General features: G+C 38.2%; 1 protein-coding gene across 1 annotated transcript in view; it reads right to left on the reverse strand.

The window, feature by feature from the left end:
• The window catches only part of MEI4 (meiotic double-stranded break formation protein 4), a 133,563-nt gene that overhangs the window by 89,656 nt on the left and 16,340 nt on the right, over nucleotides 1-27,567 (reverse strand). The window contains exon 2 of the mRNA XM_054279830.1: nucleotides 6,846-7,059. Coding sequence (XP_054135805.1) covers nucleotides 6,846-6,882 — 37 coding nt within the window. The 5' untranslated portion in view covers nucleotides 6,883-7,059. The remainder of the gene's footprint in view (nucleotides 1-6,845; nucleotides 7,060-27,567) is intronic.

Below are 27,567 nucleotides of genomic sequence, written 5' to 3' on the forward strand. Positions count from 1 at the left end.
GTGCCAGGGATATTTGGTATTTTTACAGAGAGATGCTGATGTACTATAATAACTAATAAAATATAGATAGTTTATTTTTGCCTTGATTTCAATTTTTCTTTCTACTGTCTTCTTTTTTTCCATTCATTTCATCAAAATAAATCTTGTAACACATACAAACAGGCATAATGAAAAATAAAATGTCAGGTACATTTTGGGAATAAAACATTTTGACTTTATGCGTCTCCTTTAAAATCACATGGTACAGTAATAGCGTATGGCTTGGTATTTCCTCCAACAAGGAGGAATTTACTTTCACAGCTGCCTAATAGAACAGGATGTTGTTAAAGGAATAATTGACAGTTTGTGGGATTTTTTGTGCTTGATATTTGTGTTTCCATTTCAATTGAGTTTATAGGATTCTCCTTTCTGTTCTGTGAGTATTTCACTAATCACTCAGTGCTAAAATTTTCAGATAAAACTAAATAGATTGGAGTAACACTTTGTATTCTGAACAGTGATGAACAAAACCCACAATTCTCTTTTCTTAATTGTCTAAGATGATAAAGTGGAGTGTATACTATTACAAAACCAACAGAAATTATGAATGTGATCTCAGTATTTTTTTGAACAAGGCAATCATATGATTCTGTATATGTATAAACCTAAGAAAAATAAGAAGACTTTGACAATAGCATCAGAGATTGGCTTGACTCCTTATTTACTGGCCTCTGAACCCAAACAATTTTTGTGTGCTTCATTTGAGCAAGTATTCATAATGACATTACATTTTAAAGATAATAGTACTCATATCATTCTGTGGGTACTTGGCTACAGGGAACAGAAATATATCTACATAGTGAGAAAACAGGCAAATGGAGGTTCAATGAAGCATTAAGCAATATTGCTAATAACAACCACAAAAAAAGGCAGAGGGAAAAGAAGCAAACTGATCACTGACATTGTTCAACAACCCATAGCAGTATAAGAATAATCTTGAAACACTGACTTGTGGACCAACCAGTAAATTGCATAAATTACTTTAAAGCCTTCAACATTAAAACATTTAATGATTTATGTCATTTGCAATGGGCAGCATGTCAAATCCTATTGCAATACTCAGTATTGTGTAACCATCTATCCAGAATATTGTTGCTGAACTTGCCTAGCTCCTCCTTGGTATGTGAGAGAATAAAATTTCATTTCCTTATATAGTTTAAGGAAGCAAAATAAAAATTCAAAGCTACATGGAAATCATTTGTTATTTTGACATTGAAATTTGTCCTCTAAGATCCTATCTAGACCCATGAGTTTTCCTAATCTGACACCAGGGCTGTTGTTGAAACTGGATATGCTGACTCATCAAAAAGTGAATAGCTTCTGATAGTTTATTCACTTAGCTTAATAGCTTTTCAGTTTTATTGAGCACTGCTAAATTGAGAAAGAAGGCTTTTAGAAGAAATCCAGTCTTCTAAAATTCTTGGAAGTTTTGGACATTTTAATGTAAATTTCTTCACTAATTCTATTTTTTTTTTTTTGTATCAGCAATACTATTATAACTTGATTTTTACAATTGTTCTGTAAATTCTTGTAGACAGCTCAAATAAAATGTCCAGAATCTTTTATACTTTCCTCACAAGTGAATGAAATCTAAACTGATAAAACTGGCTGTTTACTGAAATATTTTATGAAACTTCATGGCTCCAAAGCTTTTATTTAAATCTAGCTTACACCTGCAGCAATTAAAAAAATAATTGATGAGAGATAGGATAGCTCTGTCAGTTGTATTGGTGCTGACAGTAAGAGGAACAGTTAAAAAAATATATCCTCACCTTTTCAGTTCAGTATTGGCATTTGTCAGTATGGTCTTGTGTCAAACAGTTCCTCTTTGCTATTTTGAGTGCAGATATTAGAAGCCTGACTGATGTTTCATGTGTGTTCGAGCACGTGTGTAGATAAGTGTGTGTGTGTGTATGTGTTCATTCACATTCAGACAGTCGTTTTTCATCTTCTGAGATGAATACAATTTTTTGTTTTGTTTGTTTGTTTGTTTGTTTTGCAACATGCTGAAAACCTTTCCTCTGATGCATGGAACTGGCATTCTGTGTAGCGTTGGACATGTCTGGTACAAGTCTGCCAAGCTGGAAAACTGTATTTTGCAATTCCATTGAGATTTTGCCAACAAAGGTCTGACTCACACAAATTGATAATACCCACTCTGAAATCTTTGTCAGTTGAACATTTTTACAGTAATAATCTTCTTGGAGCAGTAATCAACATATTAATGTTGTTTCAGAAAACAGTACAAAGGAGCCACTGAAAAAAGCAAAAGATATGGAAGTATTTGACTGAAGAGCTACTTTTCCTCACTTCAGTAAATGGTCCTTATGCTAACCCAACTCTGTCATCAATCAGCTCAAACCTCTCCATCCACAAAACACAAAGTGAGGAGGAGAGTTGGTCTCCTAAGGATTTTAAGGAGAAATGGTGGGGCTTTTATATTGTTTTTTTTCCCCCTGCCTTTCTCTCCTGTCACAGAGAAATCCTTTGTCTTTTTCTTTTACTCCTGAATTCTTTGCTCATGAGAAGGAAAAAAAGGTTGATCTAAATGTTCTAAGAGACATGCTTTTATACTTGCTTCAGGTTTAAGAAGAAAAAGCAATGCCTGATCAGGGCTTCCACTTCAGTGAAATAGATTTTTCACTGACTTAAAACTGTGACATCAGTCAAAACATCTCCATCATGAAAAAATAAGGTACAGAAAGTGTATTTGTAAAAAAGTAACTGGTAGTGCTTGCTTTTGGAAAGAAAGCAAGTAAGTTGTTGGGTTTTTTCCTCCAAAAAGAGCTTAAAATCTATTCAATAAACCACAAGGTCTTTAAAATCACATACTGATAAATGTATTTAATAATATTTTAGATTATTTCATATTTACAAATGGCTTTCTATTGAAATATATCTTGAACATAAAAAACCCAAAGAATAGTGACAGACAAAAGCTGAGAAGTTTAATTTGGCACTAAACAAGAACTTCATATTGGACACTGACAGATTTTTTTGTTCCACTGATTATCCCTGTCTTGTTCTGTGCAGGTTATGAATAAAAAGAATTTGCTCAGTGGTTCACTTACTTATTAGGAAGAATCATAATGAGAGCACAGTTCTTCTATGCTGTATGGCTTTTAATTGAACTTATCTTTATTGGAATTACATATGTAATATTACTTTAAAAGTGTGAGATTTAAATAATGTTATTTTCAATTTCCCCTTTGTACTTAGAGACATAAATATACTTCCAGCAATTATCTTTGAGAAATATACATAATTTGCATCTACTTTTCTTGGCTCCAACTTTAATTTTGCTCAGGTAATGTTAGTATTGTTTTATTTATTTTATTAATTTTCAAAAATCAGTATTTGTAGTCCTTTTGAGTTAACTTAGTTTGCACCTGACCTATTGGCAAAATGGCTTTAAGTGGTTTAGAAAAGTACTTCACTAGATTCTAATGATGTTTCTTTATCACTGATAAAACTTTGTGTTGCTCTTGCATTTTATAATCTGCAGCATTTGAAATATCAGGCCCAAGTACTAGGAGGACCATGAGCAGATCTTTCCTTATGTAGAGCAACGTGCTTGCCAAAAATGGTTCTGTTAATGTGAAAATCATTTTGGTGCACATTAAGGTCAAGCTCTGTCTCTGCAAACTCTTGAGACCTGGCATTGCCACATGCAGTTAGCGTTATCCAGCTGATGTCCCTGCAGGTGCAGGACTGACACCTTTGGAGAGCGGTGAGGTCCACCCAGAGAAATCTTGGCCAGCTGTTCCTGTCTCCTTCCATTAGCTGGAAAGGGACTAGAGTAATATCTATATTTCTAACCTTTGGAAAGCTGAGGTAGGTGAGAGGAACTCCAGCCCCAGTGCAGACACTGTGCTGCACTCTGGGGTTCAGGCACGGCCAGCAGTGTGGGGGTGCCCCCGAGCATCGCACGGAACGGGCACAGAGGGGCTCAGGTGAGCACCACAGGAGCTGCAGCTGAGACACGGGGAGGGTGCTGGGGGGACACCTGGGGACACGGACTGTGCATCAGCATGAGAGATCCATAGCCAGTGGGTGAGGAAGCAAAGGACTCTGATGCATTTTTTCCTGTAGAGCCTGACAGAGAGCATGAAATTGCTGTTATTGACACCCCAGATACAACCTGAGCAAAGATACCTGAGCAAATAGCATTCAAAGTGAACTGCTATAATATTTGCCATGTGCCTCTCACTCCCAGAGTACACATTGGGACCAAAGTTCATTTTCTCTCACTGAAAATTCGTGACACATTTGGGATAAAGTACTGCATACTAAGATTTCATTAAATAACGAAGTATTCACTGCCAGAGCTGAAGTAATTATTCAAGAGTTGTGCTATCATAAAAGGATTTTTCCTTGCCTTTAAATCTTCTTTTAATGATGTGCTTTTCATTTAGTTATAAGGGAATTACTTGAATTTTCTCAATAAAACTTTAAGCAGTCTTTATTCTGTAACTAAAAAACATGCACAAGAGCAAATAATTTCAAAGATATGTATCAAGTATATGCCAACTCTACAGAATCATTTCTTTTGAAGCAATTTTGTGAAACCACTTAAAATCATATAGTGAGACATGAGTCTTATAAACTGAAGAGTAAAAATTAATTTAAAATATAGAGAGCAAACTTAATTTGTGCTTGTTTGTGAACATTTATTACTAAAATATATTAAAACAGAATTTTTAATTTTCACAGCTGACTCACTCTCACCCTACTACTTCCAACATTGCTGTAATGGAGACAATTTTCTGAAAAAATATTATTGTTTTGTGATTAGTTGTATGAATATAGAGGAAAAAGTGGTTCCTTTATTCACTCAGTCATAGGGCAGAGAGCAGGGTAATCATCTCTGTGATGAGATGATTATCTCTGTGTAGGCTCCTGTACCTTACCAGGGCCTTATGGAGAAATCTTGGCCAACTGTAGCATTGTATCTCTGTCTGTAGTTCCCAAAATAATGGGAAGTATGCAGACATGCCCTGAATATATAGCACTGAGATGGTCAGGGCTTTCTGTTGTGGAGGAAAGTCTTCACACAAACTCAGAGAAAGTCAGCCAAAAAAAGCCTAAGTACCAGATATTTTTTAATTATTTAGAGAGCCAGGATTCACTGGTAATAGGCAAAGGAGGGATGTTTGAAGGTTTTTTGTGGCTTTATAACTTGTTTGGTTTTGCTCAACATAATGGCACAAACCACAAACCCAATACACTGTGTTAAAGCCTGAAGGTTTTTGTTGTACTGAACTGTGAGAGTTCTCAGGAAATTTAATGGTGCCCCAGACAGAAAACAGAAAAACAGAAGAAAAGAGAAGTAAGTGTCAGCAGTGCACAGGCCAGTGTAACAGGAGTGGGTGGGTACCCGTGCTGGACAGCAGCCCTTGTCTGCTCCCATTCTCCAGCTGAGTAAGGGACAGTCCAGTGTCTTCCTGTGCTAAAAGTGCTTTTGAATTCTGGAGCAAGTTGCACTTGGAGGTAGGTGGGCATGAGGGGCACCTACAGAGAGCATACAATGCAGGCTCTCTGGTCACCCCTGCTGTAGCCCCTGTCTTGAAGGGGTCTTTGGCAGCCACATCAAATCAGTTTTTCATCTACACATAGCTCATGAGCAATGGCTATGTCACTTCCAGACTGAAAAAAATCTCTCCAGCTGTGGCAAATGCCTAGCTTGCCCCAAGACCTTGCTTTATTTTTACAAAGAAAGAGAACACCCTCCACCTCTGTGCACCCAGGCCCATCTGTCACATCTTTGCAGACTCAGATGTGTGATGCTGGCAGTGCTCAGATGTGTGATGCTGGCAGTGCTGCACACGTGGCCCTGTGCTGCCCTGTGGTCCTGTCCCAGAACCAGCTGTGTGTCCTTCTGACATGAATGAAGAACCAGCTTCATTCTCAGGTATGACTGTCTCCCTCACAAAAAAGGATACAGAGGCAGGAGTTTAATCTCTTTGTATTGAAAAATTAGGACAGGCATAGGTAATCTGTTAGGTGCTACCTGGAGGTGAACAAATTAAAATGTAGGAGTAATGACCATGTCAGACTTTTGAGTCTAATTCTTGCCTTGAGCTGACATGTGAGCAATAATTATACTCTCTGCTGAGCTGCTCTATGGACACAAGTAATTATAGTCCTCGATACACAAAAATGTCTATCTCATTATAATGGAGCACAGAACTAAACAAAAACAAATGGACTAGAACTAAATGTTCAGAATGCCATTTGTATGCTTAGCTTTAGACAGCCACCCTAGGTTTTACATTCAAAGGAAATTTGCATGTGGAATTCTGGTCTTACAAGTGGAGCTTGTGTGAAGAGTATTTGTTAGAGATATTTGTTCAATACCTGAAAAGAAAATGGTTATTCAGCTGAAATATTTCATTTGGTAGTAACCAAAGGGAAAATTTTGCAGAGATACCCTGCTTGTAAAGTTAAAATACAATTCTCTACTCATGTTTCTGTGCTAACTAGCTTAGTAACAATAAATAATTTAGTATTCCAGCCCCATTTCATTAAAACCCTAGAGTACTTACAAAGAATAAGTATAAAAGTATGAAATTTGGGTGACTAATTGTAGCCAGTTACTCTTAAGAGTCAATGCAGATCTAGGGAGTAACTCATCTTAGAACTGGGATGTCCTAAAAACACTGTGGATATGTGTATTTAATCAAAAGAATCTATCCTAGAAATACACAAAGTTTAGACTTAGAAATCTGATCTCCTTGTGTTCAGATTTCATTAAAGTAAACCTGCCACCAAACTTTCTAGGTATCCACAAAATGTATGAAGCTTACCATGCAAAAAGCTGCAGTGGAAGCCCATTCTGGCCATCCAACTTCCAAGACCAATTTGGTGATTGGTCACTTACATCCAGTCTGATTCTTCCACTTTGGTAGGGAAATTGACCACATGGCTACAGAAATGCATGTCATTTCCAGCACTTCACTGTTTCCTTACCTGAAAGAGCATGGCACTTGAAACATGGATATGGTGGAAATCCTGGTACCCCTGAAAGATGAAAGGGAAGATTTCTTTGACTTCAGAAATGCCAAGATTTCACCCAAGGACAAAGATGGTTGTGCCACATCGCCCCAGGTGTTCTCAGGAAATGAAGATAATTCCTCAAACTTCAGAAGAAAATCAAACAACCCCCCTTTGACTGGCAGGCTCCTCACTGCATGTTCCATCAAGGCACCTGCAGGCAACTCTGCAGTAGGGAACAGGTTGTCTTGTGCTTGAAAGGTGAACAAAAAAACGAATGCTGGAGTTCAGCAATGACTCACATCTGGCAGTGCATTTTCCTGGCACTTCTGAGTGGCACTGCCTTGCTCTGCTCCACAGAAACATTTTAAATTATGTGCGAGATATTTTATTTAGAAAAACAAAGTGTGCTGTATGGGACTCAAAGGATCTTGTTATTATTTCATCCCTTATTCAAATTACTCTTTAGATCACGATTGTATTAATGCTCCTAACTAATTTGGCCTTACACAATGCATGTAATCCAAGTATCTCACAACACTTCTCGAGCATTCTCTAATTAAGCTAGTCACAATCTCTCAGTGAGGTACTCAAGGAATCGGTGTGACTCGTTTTGTCCGGTGCCAGAAGCAGTCACCTCTGGGGTCGAGTAAGGCACAGCAGCATGTTCAATAATGCATAGCAGCATTGTGCCACACTTTGGGAGGGAAGGGAGAAGTAAAATCCCTAATTGGAACTGCAGTGGGTTTAAGGAAGGAAAATGTATTTATCTGTAATTTCAGATTTAAAGGTGCTCACTTGTTCTTTCCTCTGAAGATTGTCAAAGGCCCTTTCATGTCCAGTTGGCTTTTTTACTTCACAAGTCTGAGAGGAATGCCTTCTCATAGCATGGTTTCATGACCTATTATACTTTGAAATTCTGTATCTACACATAGCATTTACTTCCCATAGTAAATAGCCAGTGTGATTCTTTGATCAAAGCTGTAAGCAATTGCCAATATTTAACATTTCTCCCTAAAAGGCTTATTTCAAGCAGTTTTATTGTCCCCACTGTACAGAAAAAAACTGAAGCATTGGGAAAATAAATTATCTTCCTCTACATACTGAGAAATTCAGTGATTAAAAGGTCATCAAATCTTGTTTTCCAACCTTATATTAGTTTGCTAAGCTCTCACTCATTGTTCTTTCTGCCTGTTAAATCATCCCTAGCATTCAGTCTGTATGACACTCTATTTTTGATACCGTTAATTAAAATACAGCTTGAGCACAGTCTATATTATTCTGCCTGACAGGAGAGTTTTCACATATCCATTCTCATTTGTTCCTCAACAAAAACGAGCTTTAAACCCCCAAAAAGTTACTAACCCCACTGATGCAGAAGGTCCCCAAGTATCTTTTGGACAGCTGCTCCTCAAAGGAGGAGCACCCCCTTTGTGCAGCTGGGGCTTCATCCTCGTGGAGAAAGGCACCAGGCACAAGGGACCCAGGCTCTGTGGGGCTCCACAGGCTGAGGCAGATGGGACACAAGCTTCAGGGGTCATTGGGGGACAAATGACTTCACCTGCAGTTCCCCCATGAGCAGGATTGTCACTGGTAACAGCTCTGGACTTTTCACAGGTTCTTGCCGCCAGATCAGGCTGTAGTGATCTCCCGTGACCTCCTCTCTAGCATGCAAAACAACACGTTACCACAAAGGAATTTCTACATAGGATAAAAATCTGTCATTAATTTAGATCCTGAGAGAAAAAGGATCTGCTGTGTCTATAGGTGAAGTACTGTAATGGAAAATGATGCCACTGAACAGCAGAGGCTTTACTGTCTCAATTATAAGAAAGCATGTCCCATGTTTCTTGCTGAGACAGGGGAGGAGCCTGAAAAACCTAGATACTTTTAACAGGGCCCAGAGGGCCAGAAAACTCACCTTTCCCATCCTGCTCCTAGTGTAGCAGGAAAATTACATAAACCTTGATTTTCATATGCACACCTTTTTTTAGTTCTCTGTAACATAACTTGCATTCTTGTGATGAAAATGGATAAGGAATGTGTTAAGGATTTCTGATTATTATTGAATTTTGAGAAAGCAAAGCCACTCCTGTAGCACATGAGCAATACACATATTAAAATACATAGAAAATTATGTAAAAACATCTATAAACTCAGTGTTTTTACTATGCAGTAATTATATAATCTGCGGTGATTTATACTATCCTCCATTTTATGAAAACTGTGAGAACAGATGTACATTATTATTGTCAAGGGAGCAGACAGCCAACATGACCATTCCCAAGATGAAAACACATTTGTGAGATGACACTTTAAGTAGAGCTCCTATAAGGATTAAAATTCCACTTTCTGAATGATTTAATTGCTTGCCAAATCTTGATGCTTCCAGATTTCTTGTGCCCTTCTCTTATGAAAGAAACATTCCAGGAAAAAAGAAAATCCATCAAAGTTAATTTTTCCAGTTTTCTGATCATAGAATTATCACAATAGTGAAATAATGTTATTCCTGAAGGTAAAAAAAAACCATTTTCACATTTCACCAGAACATCTGTCAAAGTTTTAATAGCTTTTGTGGTGTTCTTTAAACAACTTTACTCACTTTGAATAATAATAAGAGAAATTAGGCTTTTCATTTCAGGAAAAATTCTTTAAAACAGAATTTATATTCTCTTTCTGATTACACAAAAAAGTCCACATCTCCTTCACAGTAGATAATAAATTCCAGATGACTGTATGAATCATGTTCACTGTGATGTGCATCATTAACAGCTATAGCTGCATGGTCACAATAGCTGCACTTATATTTTCTTTGTAGAAAGATCCACGCACTTTCTCCTCAAGAGAGAGAAAACGAAGTAGCTTCTAGAGTCAGCTACTAATTGCTGAAAAATACTGAGTTCATCACATTGCAGGCCAAGGAAACATAGGGGAGCGGTGAAGTTAACTTCAAGGAATTAAAAGAGAAGTTAAGACTGACCTCTTCATAGGGATGAGGAATGTGGGCTCCCAGGTGATATACCTCACTCCAAGGGAGATACCCAATTACACATCTTCTCTAAGTCAGGAAAAGTTACTTCAAATTGGAAATTCCTTGGTATTATTTGCTGACATAAAGGAGGTGAAAGCTAACTAACTCCTTGATAGTTAACTGTATCTAAATGTTGTTGATATGTTTCTATTCTAAGTGCCTACAATTATCATCAAATACTAGTCTTAAACTGTTTATGATAACCATTCCTAAAATCACCTGGAAGCCTGGGAAAGTGCCAGGTTTACATGCCTAAGGGTGATGTTAGTGCAGTGGCATTAGCAGTGCAAAGTGTGCAACATTGAGTGTCATAAACTATTTCCTGTTTAATTTTTCAAACAATATTGCATTTAAATGAATAAGTGAATGTGTTCTTTGAATATCGATATAACTGTACTTGCTGCTGTGTGTAAAGTGGGTGAAATGTCAAAGAAAACATGGTAGATATAAAAACCCACATTACAATAACCAAAACACAATGACCAAATGTCTTGGCTTGGCACAGATTTGTAAATACTTTGCGATATGCAGAGCGTAGGAGACCTTTGATCTTATTTGCAAAAATTTGTACAAAGAAGCTGAAGTATTATTTATAGCCAGATTTAAGTTTTAAATGTGTGTGATAATGCAAAACTCCGGCTAAAGCCACCAGTTGTTGCTAGAAATGTTAAACAAAAGTATTGCTGCATGTCATTGCTCTGTTAGGATTTAGAGGCACTTAGAGGGAAAAGTGTAGGCAGCCAGCTGCACTGATAAAAAGCGACTGAAATCTGCTCTTAAGGGTATTGGCACATCACAGCTGGCAGAACAGCAGAAATACCTAAATTAAAAGTTAATTTGGGTATCTCCACATTTTGCAGCAGTCTGGCATGTTCTACGTTACCTTTGGTGAGCCTGCACAGATGTTACCAAGGGGAAAGCAAGCCAGTTCTCATAAGTTTACAGCATATGTTTTGCTGCACTGCTCAGATCTGCTTGGCTTTACTAGCCAAATTCAAAATGCATAAAATGGCAGTGATTTTTCTCTAGTTGTAACCATTTATTCTATGGGAAAATTGGATCACTGATAACAAAGGGAAAAAAACAGGCAGTGGGGAAATGTAAACAATAGAAAAGCAGTGGGGATTCTCCTAGAAAAACGTTCAAGACAGTTATTTGCTCTGAAACAATAAAGGGTATCTCAAATGCTAAACAGCTCAATATCCTACCCTAATCATACTTAACCTGCTATACAGATTAAGACCATTATAAATAAATTCAGTCCCCACCCCCATACAGAGTTAATCAAATATAGAATCAAGACAGACGGAACCTCAAGCACAGAAGGAAACATCTCATTTCTCAGTCATCCTCAGTCATCCAGGAGAACAGATGGCCCTTAATAGCACGCCCTGAAACGTCTAATTACATGAGAAACTTTGTATAGTTTTTCTGGACTTTTAATTGGTCCCCCAACTGTGTGTGGAGACAGCCAAATGTTTTAATAGATTAAATAATAAATATCAAGATAGACTGTGTTACAGCATGTACAAGACCTGGCTGATTTACTCTTAAGGTGGATGTAAAAATATGGCAATGCATGGAGGGATCAGCCCTGCAAATCCAGACTGTCATGCAGAGAAGCTCTGCTAATTTTTTTGGAAGTCTTCCTCATAACATGTTGGGTGCCTTGACATCTCACAATATAGGAACAACAAGGTGTGCATGATAACAGATTTAGGGTCACTAAGAATTTAGCCTACATAAATGACATGAACGGAGCAATGGTCGGTAACTATAGCAACCAATAAAACCCTAACAGGAGAAGGGAATGGACATTACACATCAGCATGCCAAGCTGAAATGTAATACTGTAACAGCAAGATTCACAATATATTGGAAAGATATAATCTAATGAAAAAATATTTTTTAAAAGTTTCATTTAAAAGAATTAGTGCATATTTAATGATGGAAATGCAATTAAGTACCTAAACAGTAATAAAACCAAAGCATAATCAAGGTCATAAGTGTTGTAATGAACAACAGACACCGAAACTAAGCATTAGGTGAAGCACAAAAAATCAGCAGCACCAAATGCATTTTTTGGTGTGTGCTGAACACAGAACCTTATCTAGAGATATAGGAGCTATATCTGTATTGCCCAAACCCTTGTATTACATTTCCTTCTAATAATATAGGCCATAGGAAAGCACAGGAGTTCTGCTTAGTTGGTTGATCATACAATTTAATCCAGGTTGTTATTGTTCTCATTAACCACATTAAATTTTGTGCTGCAACTAGAAAAATTGTTCCAAATTGTTGTCGCTCTGATCCTTAGAAACCTTTTCAGGATAAATTTATAAATAGCCTGTTCATACCCATTTGTTCTTGTGCCAGCAGTGGCTATTAGTTCAAATGGCTTTTCTCTGGTGTATTAACATGCAATATTATGGACATGCAACATTTTGTTAGGCTATGAAAGCCAAGTTCCTTTTGAAAGACGGAACCACAAAATGGTTTGTGTTGGGAAGAAGCTTTAAAGGTCATCTAGTCCAACTCCTCTGCCTTGGGCAGGGATGTCTTTCACAACATCAGGTTGCTTTAAGCTGCATCCAACTTGGCCTTGAACGCTTCCACGGATGACACGTCCACAACTTTTCTGGGCAACTTGTGCCGGTGCCTCCCCACCCTCACAGTAAAGACCATCTTCCCTAACACCTAACCTAAATATCTCCTCTTCTACTTTAATCCCATTCCCTCTTGTCCTGTTGCTACTGACTCTGGTTAAAAGTCACTCTCTTCTTTCTTATAACCCACTCCTCTAAGTATTGAAAGGCTGGAATAAGCTTTTCCTAGAGCTTTCTTTTTTCCAGGCTGAACAACCCCAGCTCTCTCAGCCTGTCTTCATAGGAGAGGTACCCCAAGCCTCTGATCATGTGAAAACTTTCTTCCCTCTAAGCATCTTAGATGCCTTTCTTTGCTTTTCAGCATGCTTAATTCTCTTGTATAAGCAGCTGTAATTGTACACTATATTCCAGGTAAACTCTTGCTAGAATATTGTTTATTATATTTCTATTCATGAGAAGATGTTTTCATATGGCTGCATCACATCAGGCTATCACAGGATCTCTACTAGATATCTTTTTTTATTTTTGCATCGTTCCAAAATATGACTTGATTTAATGCAGAAACTCTAGACACTACTCCTTAATTCCTGGCCTTATGAAGAATGTTCACAAATGCCACTGAATGTTGTCCCATTTCTATAAACTCAATCATCAACTCTGCTCATCAGGGTGCAGAAACCTCTGTCCCATCTATGGTTGGCATTCCATTGTCTTTTATTCCTGCACATGTGGCTATGTTGTAATAACTGAGCTTTATCAGTATTATTTATACATGTCCTCCAGCATACACCTGGAAAAATTGTAATCACAGCGATAAGAATTTACTGGAAATATAGAGATGTCTGTTCACCTGCCTGTGCAGTATTTCAGAGACTGCCTCAGTGAAATCTCTTTTGCAAGCTTTCCACAATACAATTGACCAAAATCCTTTCTGTTTTCATCCATATAATCTTTATTTCACTCTTTGTTATTACCACAATGATCCACAGTCCCACACTTTAATCTTGTCTTTCCTGGAGAGTACAAACTTATTATCCATTAATGACTGTATTTTCATTTTGCTTTTGGTTGTTGTACAGGAAAGAATCAGTTCATTTAAAAAGATCCAGACTGATCAGCAGTATTTTATGCATATTTCTAAGAATGCAGGAGTATACAGGAAATTAATGACAATAGGAAATCATGGCCATGAGGTCTGAAAACAAATCCTGTTCTGCACAGGTCCCAGGTGTTGCAGATGTGAAATAACTATTAGGAGGTCTAACATCTAAAAGATACTGCTTTCCCTTTTGGTTTGTATAGTTAGTCAGTATGACACACCTTTATTAGCTGTCTTTGCTCTCTCCTTTTCTCTGTTCACAGGTAAATCTGGTTGAATCAGATGTATGTTTACAGTGGTCCATAAAGATGCTTTTTTTCCTCTGAAAGTATGCAAAAATCTTGTGGAGCAAGAAAATTTACAGTGCTAGGCCTACTACCAGCCAGCAGTAACCCCAAGAGCTCCCTCTCTGGGTAGAACAGCAGATGTTCTCTGGACCATCTGTGGTGGTTTGTGCCAGAGGTTCCTAAAGCTCACTTCCCAAATACAATGTCTCTCTATAAAGTCCCCTCCTTGCCCTTCCATGCAAATCCTACTTGCTACCTGCATATTGCAAAAAGGCTGCATTTCAGGCTCTCCCCTCTCATGCCCATTTCAGGGTGACTTATACTATGAAAAGGTTAGGCTGCAGTTGCTGAGCTTGTCAGATGGGATGGTCAGACCCCACTGCCCTGTCCTCCCTGGGGATTTTGTCCAGCTGCAGTTCTGTAAGGCATTCCCAGGTGCTCAGTAACAAGATGGTTTTATACCATGAAACATACCCATCCCACCCATATGCATATATTTTCTTTTGATCTCCTGAGAATTGCCCCTTCTCACAGTTGGATATTAGAAGTAGTGCCAAAGTCTTTATTTGCTGCTATCAGAAGGTCTGGGAGTTCAAGAACTTTTAATATTATAGCTCCTGAAGCACAGAGATTTATGTCCAGCAGTTAGCATTTTTGTGTCCCCAGACCTTTTACTGGCATACAGACAACCTGCCCATGGTGCAGAGGCTGCTGTAGCATTTGCCCCTTTTGCGTAATGATTTCCAAATGCTGGAAAAGCTTCCTTGTATTTCAAAAATTCTACAAAAAAGTACAAGAAAGCCTCATTTAAAAGTGTAAAGAGCTAAAAAGTAACTTCTCTACTCTTTAAACATCTTGACAACTGCATTGCTAGAGGCAGAGCTGTACTGGAAGTCTTCCAGGGTGGAGAAATAGGATAGGAAACAGGATAAGAGAAATGGCATTAAAGAACCACAAAACCCCATATTACCCACAGGATGCTGGCTCTGAAAAATGTCCAAAAAAAAGTTTGCTGAAGTAATGACATGGGGAGGTATAGGAAAGTCAAGCTTGGGAGAAAGAAAACCAGGATCTACCATTCTAGGAACTTCAAAATACTTAGTTGTATTGTCCAGGTTGTCCTGTTCTTATGCTGAAGGAAGGGTCAGACCATGGGAATTCGAATAAGAAAATTTTGAAGCAGTCAGAAAAGGCCATGAGAAAGCAAATTATAGATAAGAAATGAGGAAAGTTATTTGAAAACACTATTTTGCAAGATAATGGACAATTTAAATAACCTTCTGGATGGAATCACCCAACTCAAACAGCGAAGTGAAACACAAAGTCCTGTAATTGAATACAGACCTCGCCAAGATGACAACTGGTAAGTATTCAGCACACAGGACTCCAAGTTCATAAAAAAAAGAAGAGAAAGCACATCCTAGGAAGATCTGCATGTGTGATCACTGTTTAACCAATCAAGCAGATGAATAAATCAAGTGAAGATTAGGTACATTAAAATCCTTACCATTAGATCAGGCAAAGAACATAAAAACAACCAAACCAAATTTGTTTGCAAGAGAACAGATCTATTTCTTTCAAATAAGAAATATGAAGAATATCTAATGTAAAACTGTGAAAACAGTTGTAAACTAGCAATACATAGTATAGCTCTGAAGTTTTATTTTGCATTTAAATTAGATGTATCCAGAAGTTAGGACTTGCAATCAAAACAGAATAAGGGGTCTGGATATTGTGACAGTTTGCTATTTTCTATCTAGTTGAATATTTGCTTCACTGTTTTTTAGTTTTCATTCTGTATGTAACCAATTTTTGCCTTCTTCAAAATAAAAAATAGGTAGATGGAGGAGGAAGATTTGTTTACTGGGAGCTTATTACAGGGTGGCTGTTAAACTGACAAGGGTTTTGGAGATCATCAAACAACTAATCTAGATCAACACACAAGGTCACATAGTCAAATTAAGCTTTGTTTCCTGTGGATTTCAGTGATTACCTCTGGGGTTTCAAATTAGACTACAAGACAAGTAATCAAGTTCCTTCAAGCCTGTCACATTACAGATAGATATTATTTAAATTGAAGTGCCTGTCCACTTAAAGGCACTTTATGCATTAGAATAGTTTCCAGACCAGCACGTTCTGAAAAATACTATTTCTTCTCCATAAACATATTGAAAATTTTTCATTCTGAGACCTTGGTAACAGAGGTTCCAACAAAATAGTTTTATAGTCAATGAATTGGAGTCTATAATAACTTGGTATTGTGAAAGCAAAAGATAACATCAAAAATCTAAAGTCAAATTGTCAATGCATTGAAACAAAGTATTATAGACAAATATTTTAAAATTATTTGTTTGCCTTTCCTCAGATTTAACCACAGTTATTGCATGCAACATAGTATGCACAAAACTTTATACACAAATAATAATTTCATTATATAGTGGTTTTAGGTTATAGACACTTTGAACAGAAAATGCTACAAATACTATGACTACTTGACATAATATCAGTGTAAAATGCATTATTTAATAGTTTTCAGAATATTCAGAATGGCACTCAAGGAACAGTTGTTAAATCCTCTGCTAATAATTCGTAATAGGTTTAGGATGGATATAGATATGTCTGTCTGTGTACACACACAAAGTTATAACACAGTTATGATTTTCTGTGCGTGCATGAGGAAATAGGATGTTCTCACCTTTCCTGTATGTTCTTAATTTTAAAAAATGAAAGGAAGGGAAGGGAAGGGAAGGGAAGGGAAGGGAAGGGAAGGGAAGGGAAGGGAAGGGAAGGGAAGGGAAGGGAAGGGGAAAGTAAAAATATTCCCATGTACTTTAAGTTAGGAACCTGTTAACATCCCAGCCATATCTCCCTTAAGTATTTGACCCTGCCTAAAACTGGAGAAACGTGAATTACAAATCATCTCAACTGCCTGGCCAAAATAAGTTTGACCTTTAGCTCACTTTGAATCAATTCAGACTACATAATCAGGATCTCAACCTACAAATAAATAAACAAGTAACAAAATGTGATGACCTGCAATTATCTCTGCCTTTCCCACAGTACCAAAGAGCCTTTCTGGATGACCCTGCCCAGTTCTCAAGAATTCACATTTGTGGTACTTGTGGAGTAAGTAGAAACAGCCACACAAACCTAGTGGGGAAGAGAGGAAATGCTGTGAAGGAGGAGATAAGGTGGGAGAACTCCAACAGAGAAGCAGGGGGTCGGAGTCCAAAACCAGCACAATTTTTCCAGAAATTGAAGAAGATCTCTGGTTTGAGAAGGCTACTGAAACTAATAGTGTAGATTTTGAAATGCATGGGCTTAGTAAGTTATCTAATAACATTCCCATGTTTGTAACAAAATACTTTACAAATTCAATAATGACATATGAACTTTATTGGGAGTTTTTCAACACTAAAACCCAATATGCCAAACTCAAACCCAAAAGCAGATGTTGAAATGTTTCAGTTTACCACTAGGTGATTAAATAATTACTATGGGGCTGCATTACACAACACTGAGACAGTTAATTTTCACTTTAAAATCTTACTATTACAGTTGAGTTAGAGTGGAGGCACAAAGACCAGCTCTTCAGGAGTCAGTGCAGCAGCTCAAAATCCACAGTAAATTAGAGGAAGATGAAACTAAAGGCTTCACTTAAACTCACAGTGAACCCAGTACTTGAAAATGTCAAGAAGTGTTGTTTAGCTTGGAATGACAATACAAAAAGAATGGGAAGCTGTGTAAAAAAAATGTCAATGTTTCTTCTGCCTAACAGCACAAATTTTGAAACCCTGGCATTTTCACAGGATGTAAGTACTAATTTGCAGTCAATTATGATAAATTCAAATGCTGCTCACTGTTAAGCAAAGGATATGTGTGCAGTGGAGTGAGAGGAGAGACAGGTGAATCTCTGAGATACATATCTCTCAGATCCTTGCCTTATGGTGGAGACCAGAAGACCAAAAAGCTCTTTCAACTCAAAGCCAGATTTTATTAAAATATAAACTAAAATAAGAAGCCTTTAAAAGAGAGAATACTAAGCATAACTAAATGAGACAGAACAGAAATAAAGTTGTGTATAAGCAAATCTGTTCCATCTATCATATACTCACAGGCTAATGTGTGCTCCTCTGCTTGGCTGCTGCGATCCCAGTGTGGTTTGAGTTACAGCCAACCCATTCTCATCCCTAAAGTGTTTCTGTCTGCCACAGCAGGGCTTGGGCTATGGGTGACCAGGTCTCTCTACTCATCCCAATACTATCTTTGTGGGCTACAGTTGCTCCCTTTTTGCCATGTCTCTGTCACCCAGAGACACTTTTTTTCTTGCCCTGGGGCCAGTGACCATCTCCAAGCCTCTGGAGGGACAACCTGAGCCCACCAGTCAATTGAAAGGCACATCACATTACAGGATATCTGAGAACAAGCTGTCCAGAACGTGTCCCACAATCTGTTTGTATTTAGCTTTAGAACCTGGTATTTGGACCACAGAACTATACTGCTTGGCAAGATGACAGCTTTCTGATTTAATGAGTAGAAAAGTATCATTTTTTGACTATAAGTGAGAAATTTTGTTTCTTCTTTGTGACTCTATTGCCAATATTAATTAGTTTTTAGCGCATCTAAGTGTTTTTTCCTCTAAGAAGCTCTTCAGATATAAGTCTTTTAGAAATCTTAAGACTTTATTTAAGCTGTGTTTAATATTTAAAAGCTTTTACATAAGTGCAATACATTTTGACTTTTTGGTGGGTATTATTTTATAGCAAAAATTTAAGGGAAAGGTTTAAGAGCTTTCCACTCCAAAGAGCTTTCCACTCCAGTTTCAATTTTTTTTCAGAACAGCACAAAGAAAATTGCCTGAACCAAGAAAAATGATGCAGATGTATCTGATGTTCATACTGGCAGCTTGGAGGTGATGAGAGCATTGATGAGTGGCAACATTCTGTTCATGGATGGAGGCCCTCAATTAAAGACTCAGAGACAGAGAGGCCTCCCTGCAGTAAAGACTTGCAACATCCAGGAAGATATCTTGGATCAATAGCATCTGGGTTCAGTTCAGGCCACTTAACTATTACTAGTCAATTACAATAAAAGCTGCATTGTTTTTCCTGAAGAAACTGGTTACATAGATTAAAAATATTTTCTTTCTGTTGTAGATTGACTCAGCAATTATTTGTAACACTTGTTCAGAGCACAGACTAGAGCCAGTACTATTGTGTATAGACAATAATACTGGCTCTAGTCTTCTTAGTGAAACATTCTACACGCAGTATGTTTAAATGTAAAAAAAAATAAAGTTTCTGTGACATTATTCACATAAGTGAATTTAAATATCTGAGTTGAAAATAGAGTCCCAAACTGGGAACACATTTGTGCAGTCACCAAAATTATTTGCAAAATCTAGTGTTCATTCACACAGTTTTCCATTATAAAGGCGAATTATGGTATTTTCTGTATGGGAACAAGATCACTTACTTTTGCCAACTGATGATGAGAATTGCATATCTAAAATCGGGATGGAGAACTCAGTCTCATTAATATTGTGCTTAATGAATGGACAAACCTTTTGTGTTTTCTGAGAATATCTCTGGAATTTCTCAGAGGATGCAGCACTAGTTGAATAAGGTACCAGAATTACTTTTAAATAGATTATGAAAAAAGACATTAGAGTACGAAAATGACCATGAATTGTTACAATTTGGTTATTTCACTGTTTTGTGGAGTCATTCAAAAAGAAAATATTGTATACCAAATCTAAGTAATTAAAAGGTATAAAAAATGGACATATGGTGATAAAATCCCATAATAAATATAAACAAGAGACCCAGGAAACAAATACTGAAAAAAAAAATGAAAAAGAGCTATCTGTACAGCCATCTGGTTAAAAGAATTAGTCATGTTTAGAATAAATGCAGTATCTATGATCAGCTTGAGCAAACAGCTAACCTGTGCTCCAGGCAAGCATGTTGTGATTGAGTAAAATGGCACATGGAGATAGATTAGAGAAGCTTCCACTTTTCTTGCACCTAATTCTGTCAAGAAATCCATTATGACAATAGAATTAATAATTAACTAGCAGTTTTAACTTAGTAAAAGTCATATTCTTTACCAGATTTTTTCTTCTAGTGTCGTTCCACCATGCAAATCTGGTTTTCTCTGTTAGAATGAAAAATGAAAGTTGATTTAAATTGTCTTTCTATATACACAAAGAAAATCTACACATTGTAATGGAAGGGATTTCAATAATAAAAGAGGGAAATGAAGCCACACATTTAAAAAATGTCTTTATAATCAGTTAAAACCTCAAAATCCCTAAATTGCTAGAAAAATTTTATTCTCTCTTTAATTCCATTTTAATAAAGTTAGAAGGTTCTCTTTAGGCTTTCTAGCATTAATTTATCATCTCAACCTTTATGACACCCTCATGTTTCCGTGGGTAGTGTCAAAGACAAAATACATTCCTGACAAAGTCACATTCCTGGCTGCTTCTGAGCCTGGATTTGCCATCTGCACCTGACTCGTGCCTGAGCCTTTGCAGTGTATTGCCACAGGAAATTCTCCAGGCTGTTCTGAGCAGCAATGTCAAGCGAGGTGCAAACTGAGATCCTGGGGTCAGACACATTGGTGCATTTTCAGAATGACTGTCCCAGGAGGGTGGAATGAATGGCCATGATGCCTCTGGTTTTCAGACCAAGCTCAGGTATCTGTGCAGCACTGCACAATGTAGATGTTCTTACTTTCCACAGTCAGTGAGAAGAGAGGAGCTTCCCAAAGGCAATGCGCATTATCTGTCTTCGTGCTTATCTCAAGATGGGTTGAATCATCCTCTCAAAGACTGTGCTTCCCTCTGGGTCCTCTAGGACTTTGCCAAAGCTTAGGAAAGCTTTTCCCATTTGAAAGAAAACGAAATGATGTGCAGAAAAATTATTCATTGCTTAGAATGAGATGGAGTAGAGCTCTTTGTAATAAGATGTTTTGGCAATTCAAAATGTGGAAAATTTTTAATTGGACAAGAACTCAGCAGGGATCTGTAGAGATCAGCATACTGGGGTGACACATTTTGACCAGTTAAACAAAGAATATGGGCATTTGTTTCCCCTTATAAAAATGGCCCAGTATTATAGAGGCAAACTCTAGGCAAAATGTGATCTAATGTTTTAGTTTCCTACTTGGCAATTTGATTTTTGTTTAGTCTGACAATCCATTCTGCCAGCCTTTAAGACTGTTCAAACCAATGGTTTATAGTCATTAATGAAACTTTTTCTAAATCAACACTAAAACAGAGAGTATCAGGCATTTTATACTTGTCATTGTGCTTTCACATGTTCTTCAGTAAGTGATGAAAAATAAAAGGCCCATGTAACAACTGAGGGGTCCCAAAGAAAATCTTTGCTAAATGTTAAAAGTGTTTTTCTTACAAGGTTGCTGTAACTGAAAGAATTAGTAGCACAGAATTCTCCCTCATGACTATCTTGTTCTAAAAGATCATCACAACACCATGTGGCATCCCTTTTAATGAGTGCACAAATGACTCGCAGAGGGGAAACTTATCCTCAGAATGCAGTAAGCTTCCACAATGCCTGTATTTTATGCTGCTTTCTAATGAGAAATAAATCAAAAGCATTAAATTTTCAAAAGCATTTATTCTTATCCAAATACAATGTTAGTGCCTCATAAATACATATTTCTATTAGAATTATTCCACCTGATCTAGTGGGTGACATCCCTGCCCATGGTGGGGGGTTGGAACTACATGATTTTTAAGGTTCCTTCCAACTGAAGTCTTTCTATGATTCTATGAATTTGTACTTTGTGAATTGGTTATGGAGAGAACATATGTCCCTTGAAGCTTCATGACCACATGGCTCAGTAAGGGCAGATATGCTAGAAGGGAGATCATGTCCTCTTACATATTTAACAGTCTTTCAAAAAGCCAGGAAAATATTTATAAGGGAAGGAAAATTAATTTACATTATTTATTTAGATTTTGAAACTGCCTTTCATAATATTCCATACATTGATAATGAAATACAGAAGGATCAAGGTGAGAGGCAATTTGTTGATATAAACTGTCTAAAAAAGGTGACTGCTGAGATACAACAAATATATTCATAAGGTTTGTATGGTTGTCTATGTGTAGTAGTTCTGGGGAGGGTGATAAACGGCAAGATAGCAAAATTATATAGGTCAAGAAAATCCAGGCCAAACTAGGAGTAATATTGGGAAATAGGCAGTATGGTGAGGTGGCAATAAGAAATTCAATGCAACAATGACTCTGGATGCAGTCATAAATTACTAATCACAGCTCTCTAAGGATCACTGCATAACAGAGGTGAGAATCTGAAAGTAACTATTAGTCTACAAAAGGCTGGTATGAAGAAAAAAAACAGATTGCAAGCCCATTATAAATCGAGCTATGCCTGCTGTGCTAGGAATACTGTCCCCAGGTTAGCCTATCTCAAAATAGAGTTATTCTAAGGGTACAGGTGGGAGTAATAAGAAAGATTAGAAAGAGACTCAGAATTCTGCACTAAGAAAGTTGAGAACTGGAACTCTATGCTTTACAGAGACTTCCTAACCTACATTATCTTATCCAAGTGAAGATTTGTGACAAGGAAGATAAAAGGAATTTAATCTTACAAATAAGTGTGCTTCTCTTTTTCATGCTTCTCACACAGATTGTGGAGGAGAAATATGTTTTGTAAACAAATAAAACAATGTGATGATCTATAAATATTAAATACAGTCTCATAAGGAAACCAGAATTTTTTGATAAAGAAGGATAAAGAAGTGGTATACACTTAATCATTGTCCCTAAAGTAGTAAGCACCATGCAGAGCAGCATTAAGTATGAAATACAAGTCCCCATTAGGATTTCCTTGTGAAATAGCTGCCTATTTGGGGGATTCCTTGAAGTGAAGAGGGTGAGGGAACCAAACTTGGACCATGCAGAACAATGATGGCAGGGAACTGGCAGATAATTATGAAAGGTTGCACTCTGCCACTTTTTTATACAGAGCTGATCTTTTATATTAGAGCTAGATCTTGCATCCTCCATGAGCTTTCCAATACTGGCATACAACTATTTCCTGCCCCTGGGTCGTGTCTCTGCCAGCATTCCATACAGAGTGACTGGGTGACAAACTCTACAAGAAATTCACAGGCCTGATTTCCTTTTTAACCTCTCTCCCTAAAACCCACTTATTTCTTCCAAACCACTTCATTTTGCCCTCACAACTGCCCATTAAAAGAAACCCCTCAATGTTTATTTCACTGCACTCATTCTTGTTTGTTCTTTCCCCACTTAGCACAAAGGTCAGGATGAGGTGAATTCTTTCTGTACAGATGGTCACACTCCTCACATTGGGGGAATAAATCAAATACCAGAGATCTTGGAGAAGGCATGGGGGAGTTAGGATCCCTACTCTGGATACCATGAGCTGGAAAGGCACCAGTTGCTGAAAGCTGCTTTTTTTCTCTAGTACGGTATCTTGACACTTTGTAATATAGGAGGAGGAAATCGAGGCTTTAGTTCCTATTTTCTGGTATCATATAATTCTTCAATGGAAAATGAAGCTTCTCCCAAAAACAAACTCAGCTGCATTTGGGTAGAACTTTGGGATAATTCTAAACTAATACTGCTTAATCTTGTTCATTTTGCACTCATTTTATAGTGCAAGAAAAGAAAAATTAAAAACATTTGTTTCCCCAGACCAAATTTTCAAGCCTTCCCTCTCTACATGTTCCCTCTTCCCACTTCAATTATCAAATATTTAAAATAAAGTCCCCTTTTCCAGAAGAGTGATTCTCCTCCCCAGCTTGGATCCTCAGATTTCGATTACAAAATTAACTGGAAGATGCTATAAATGACATGGAAAATATAGTAAGTACATTAATGCTAGGACTGGCTACAAAACATCTTTATACTACATCCCTTCTGTGCTTCATTTTCCACTGCTCATTCTGCTGTTAACCTTTGTCCTATGCTGCTCAGAGAGTGCCCATATTATCTGAGTAGGGCTCCAAGCTTTAATAATTTAGTTGTTGGTCTGAGCTGGCACAAAATGTGGCAGAACTGATGGTAGAAATAAGACCAAAATAGATTTGATGGGTTTAATGGAGTGCTTTGTGGACAAAAGTTGGCTTAACACATAAAAGATGGATTTTACTAGCTTGACAGTGAAATGAAAGACTGTATATACAGAAGATGGAGTTAACAGGGACTGATAATGTGAAGTGTAATGCAATAGATAAAACCACAGCTACATGGGGAAGAGCCTGGGGAGGTCCAGGACTGTGTAACACTTTGGGCAGTGCTGCTGGAGGTGCTCTGCTTAGCCACAGTGAAAAAACAGCCAGAAACAAGCGTGCCCATAAGCAGCCCTTTGCTGCAAACCACAAAACCACTCTGAGCATGGGACAGAACAGAACTGAGCTATCCATTCCCTGTCCTTTGACTCAGCTGCCCCATAGGCGTGGTGCAGGCATTTGTCTCTCTGTGAGCAAGAGCAGCAAGGGACGTGGGGAAAAGGGTGAGCCATGGACTTCGAAAGCTCCCAGATGGAATCGGTGATCAGGCATTGTATGGCCCCACACAAATGTGGGGAAAGCCTCTGATCTGTCCTATTTTGCTTTCTCTTATCTTTGTGAGGTTGGTTTGTTTGTTTGTTTTGGGAAGGAAAGTTCTGGCTTAATTTCTGAAGGATGTTCCACTTTGTTTTGTGAGAACTCCTAAATACAAGGTTACTCTATAGAAGTACAGCTTGATGTCCAAGTTGCAGGTTCATCCAAAAAACCCCAAAATTTTAATTCTTCTATAGTTTTTCTTGTATAAATGAACCTGCTCTGCATACAGATTACTCTGCAGAGAGACTTCCCTCTTACCTTCTTCCCTTGAGTAGGAGAAGCAAGAAATAGTATTTCTAGCTTTAAGGAATTGCAGCACATTTCACTATTTCTTCTGTGACCCCCTGAGCTGCAGCTCCAGGACAAGCAGTACCCAGCCTCCAGCTTCTGGGTGACTCTGCAGCTTTGGATCAGTACCAAAGAGGCTCAGGGATGCTTTTTCAGGCATGAAATCCTGCTGCATGCCACAGTGAGCTGAGAGAAGAAAGGTGTGCTTTGATGGAGGGAGTTCTTTAGATCTACTTCTTCATAAATCATGCTTTCAGCATATTTTATTCTTCATAAATAACAAAGTAAAAAGGAAACAGAATAATATAATAATCTGTCATTCAGACTGAGAATTTTGAACAAATTCACTTTGGTAAAATACCCCATCCATGCTGTGGCACACCACCCCAGCAGGCTGGATGGAAGGTGTGGCCAGTTTGAAATGCAGAACTTCAAGTGACCCCTGTTCTTCTGCTTTTGAGTACTCTTGTCTTATTTTCCTCACTAAGCAACAGTTATGCAGATCTTACTAAACACCATGGAAACAATTTTGCTGAGGTTTCTCCCAGTGTTTATTGCACAACACCTATCTCTAATTGCCGGCAAGCAAAATTACTTTGAGCAATGAAAACAACAACAACAACAAAAAACTCTACATCAAATTTGAGACAGTAATTAAAAGAATTGGAATACTCGAGAGAAAAACTTTCTTTTTATTTTTATTATCTGTGGAAATGGAAAGCAGGGAAGAGATTCTCCTATTTATTTTAATTATGAAAATGTATTTGGAACAAGACCTTAAAGAATGCTGGTTAGAAAAAAGCAACCAAGCAAATTTAAAAAGTAAAGACTTTTGTTAGCAGAAACCAAAACTACAAACTACAAAGCTTCCAATAGAGAAAACCTGGACTAATGGAATGACAATACCAGGATGAATCAATGGTTTAATTGCTCAATTTTTATAATGAATGTAGAATTTTCATATTTACCTATTCATACTGGTAAAATATTGTCAATCAAAACCTGCAATTTCATATTGATCAAAACATGGCACAAATATGAGTGGTATGAAGGGATGAATTTATGTCTTGTGAAGAAAGGGTGAGTAAGAGTTAATTCTGCTTCTCAGGGAGAATGCAGGTCAGCACTTAAAGAGAAGTAAGAATGGCATGTTAGAAAATAGCTCAAATCAAATTCAGTGATTCTCCTATTTTATTTCTTTTCTTTTTCACAAGAATTGGTATTAGCAGATTCCATATATAATGTTGAAATTCTTTCCTAGCAGACATGGCAAAGTACTGATATAAAAATCTTCCAGTGGACTCAAGGAACCCTGGAAAGGAAGGTGCTGTTTGACCTACCTGATATCCTTTTATCATCTGGTAACCTGCCTGCGCGAGGGCGTACACGGCCCTAAGTCCGGCTAGCTGAAGGGGTGAAGCGGCCGACGCCCCTGCGCATCAGAAGCCAGCCCCCCTTGGCGTCCTGGCCTCGGGCTGGGCTGGATTGCGGACTTGGATTCGCGCTGGACGAGACGAGAGAGGAGGCGACCACTTGCTGGGGGTAAAACGTCGGTTTATTGAAGAGCCCACAGGCAGCAAAGGGCAAACCAACAGGTGGAAAAACCCACAGCAAATGGCCCCGAACATGGGGGGAGACAGAGTTTTACAGGGAAGGGGTGGAGACGGGAGGGGAAACCCAGCTAACCAATAGGAGAACATGTGGGGAGGTACATAAGAAAACTGACACAAGAACTTATCCAATAAACATAGAACAAAGGAGGGGCCCCGGGACGCCAGCCAACCACAACCCCCAGAGAGAAGAATGTTCTAGAAAGCAGGGAGGAGTGGGGGGTGATTGACTGGGCTCAGGGAGGAGGAAAACTTTACTTATATGGTGGGATAAGGGAGGAGCAGTTATGTAACTTGGGAGATTGACAATTAATGGGGGCAGGGGTAACCATAGTAACATAACTGCCAAAGGCTCTGTGGCGGGAAAACTGGAGGGGGAAGAACCATCTTACAAAGAACAGGGGGGGAATAATACATAAAATGGGGGAGCAAAACCAAGAAATTTAAAAACACACTACAACACCTGCCTAGTGCATGAGGGAAAGACTGTGGATGTTGTTTATCTGGACTTCAGTAAAGCCTTTGACACTGGGTCCCACAGTGTCCTCCCAGAGCAGCTGGCAACCCACAGCTCGATCAGGTGCACTCTTTGATGGGTTAAAAACTACCTGGAAGGCTGGGCCCAGAGAGGTGAAAGGAGCTTCATCCAGTTGGTGGTTGGTCACTCTGGGTTCCCAAAGGCTCAGTATTGCGGCGACTCCTGTTTAATGTCACTATCAATGATCTGGATGATGGGATCAAGTGCACCCTCAGTCAGTTTGCAGATGACACCAAGTTGGGTGGGAGTCTTGATCTGTTGGAGGGTAGAAAGGCTCTGCGGAGGGATCTGGACAGGCTGGATCCATGGGCTGAGGCTAACAGTACGAGATGTAGTGTAAGATGAAGTCCTTCGGTTCCTGCATTTGGGTCACAACAATCCCTAACAGCACTGCAGGCTGAGGGCAGTGCCTGGAAAGCAGCCTGGTGGAAAAGTGCAGGCACACAGTTT

The sequence above is a fragment of the Melozone crissalis genome, unplaced genomic scaffold (assembly GCF_028551555.1).
Source record: "Melozone crissalis strain CALT ecotype California unplaced genomic scaffold, PUWL_Pcris_2 ptg000027l_1, whole genome shotgun sequence".
Lineage (NCBI taxonomy): Eukaryota > Metazoa > Chordata > Aves > Passeriformes > Passerellidae > Melozone > Melozone crissalis.